At 39.2% G+C, this 508-nt stretch overlaps 1 protein-coding gene across 1 annotated transcript in view; it reads left to right on the top strand.

The window, feature by feature from the left end:
- KIAA1429 (KIAA1429 ortholog) overlaps nt 1-203 on the top strand; it is a 23,674-nt gene extending 23,471 nt beyond the window's left edge. The window contains exon 24 of the mRNA XM_010131302.1: nt 46-203. Coding sequence (XP_010129604.1) covers nt 46-203 — 158 coding nt within the window. The remainder of the gene's footprint in view (nt 1-45) is intronic.
- The last annotated feature ends 305 nt before the right edge of the window (nt 204-508 follow it).

Below are 508 nucleotides of genomic sequence, written 5' to 3'. Positions count from 1 at the left end.
TTTTTTTTTTTTTTTCCAACTGAGTATACTTCTCTTTGCTTTAAGGCTACCGACCGAGTCCTCGCGATCGTGCTTCCAGAGGCCGGGGAGGAATTGGACCGTCATGGACAAGTGCTAATAGTAGTAGCAGTGGTGGCTCAAGAGGAAAGTTTGTTAGTGGAGGCAGTGGAAGAGGTCGTCATGTGCGTTCATTCACACGATAAAATGAGACCTAATGGAACAGCCCAACCATACGGACTTCTGCGAAGATGACAAAGCAAGCAGCGCCACAAAGGACCAATTCAGAATTACTGCTCTCTGGAGAACACCAAGACAATATTTTTTGTCTGAAGAAAAGTTTTTGTTTGATACAAGACTTGAAATTTCAATAAAATTCAAGACTTTTTGTGTACAATTGTAAATTTTTTTGTTCCTTTTGAAAGAATGTTTTAAATTTTTTGTGGACTTCAGTAGACCATACTCGGTAAAGAACCTCTTTGAGTTAAGACTTGAAGGACTTCTAAAATAT

The sequence above is a fragment of the Buceros rhinoceros genome, unplaced genomic scaffold (genome assembly GCF_000710305.1).
Source record: "Buceros rhinoceros silvestris isolate BGI_N320 unplaced genomic scaffold, ASM71030v1 scaffold36682, whole genome shotgun sequence".
NCBI classification, from domain to species: domain Eukaryota; kingdom Metazoa; phylum Chordata; class Aves; order Bucerotiformes; family Bucerotidae; genus Buceros; species Buceros rhinoceros.
Note: the sequence above shows the minus strand (reverse complement) of the source record. Positions and strands in the feature narration are given on the sequence as shown.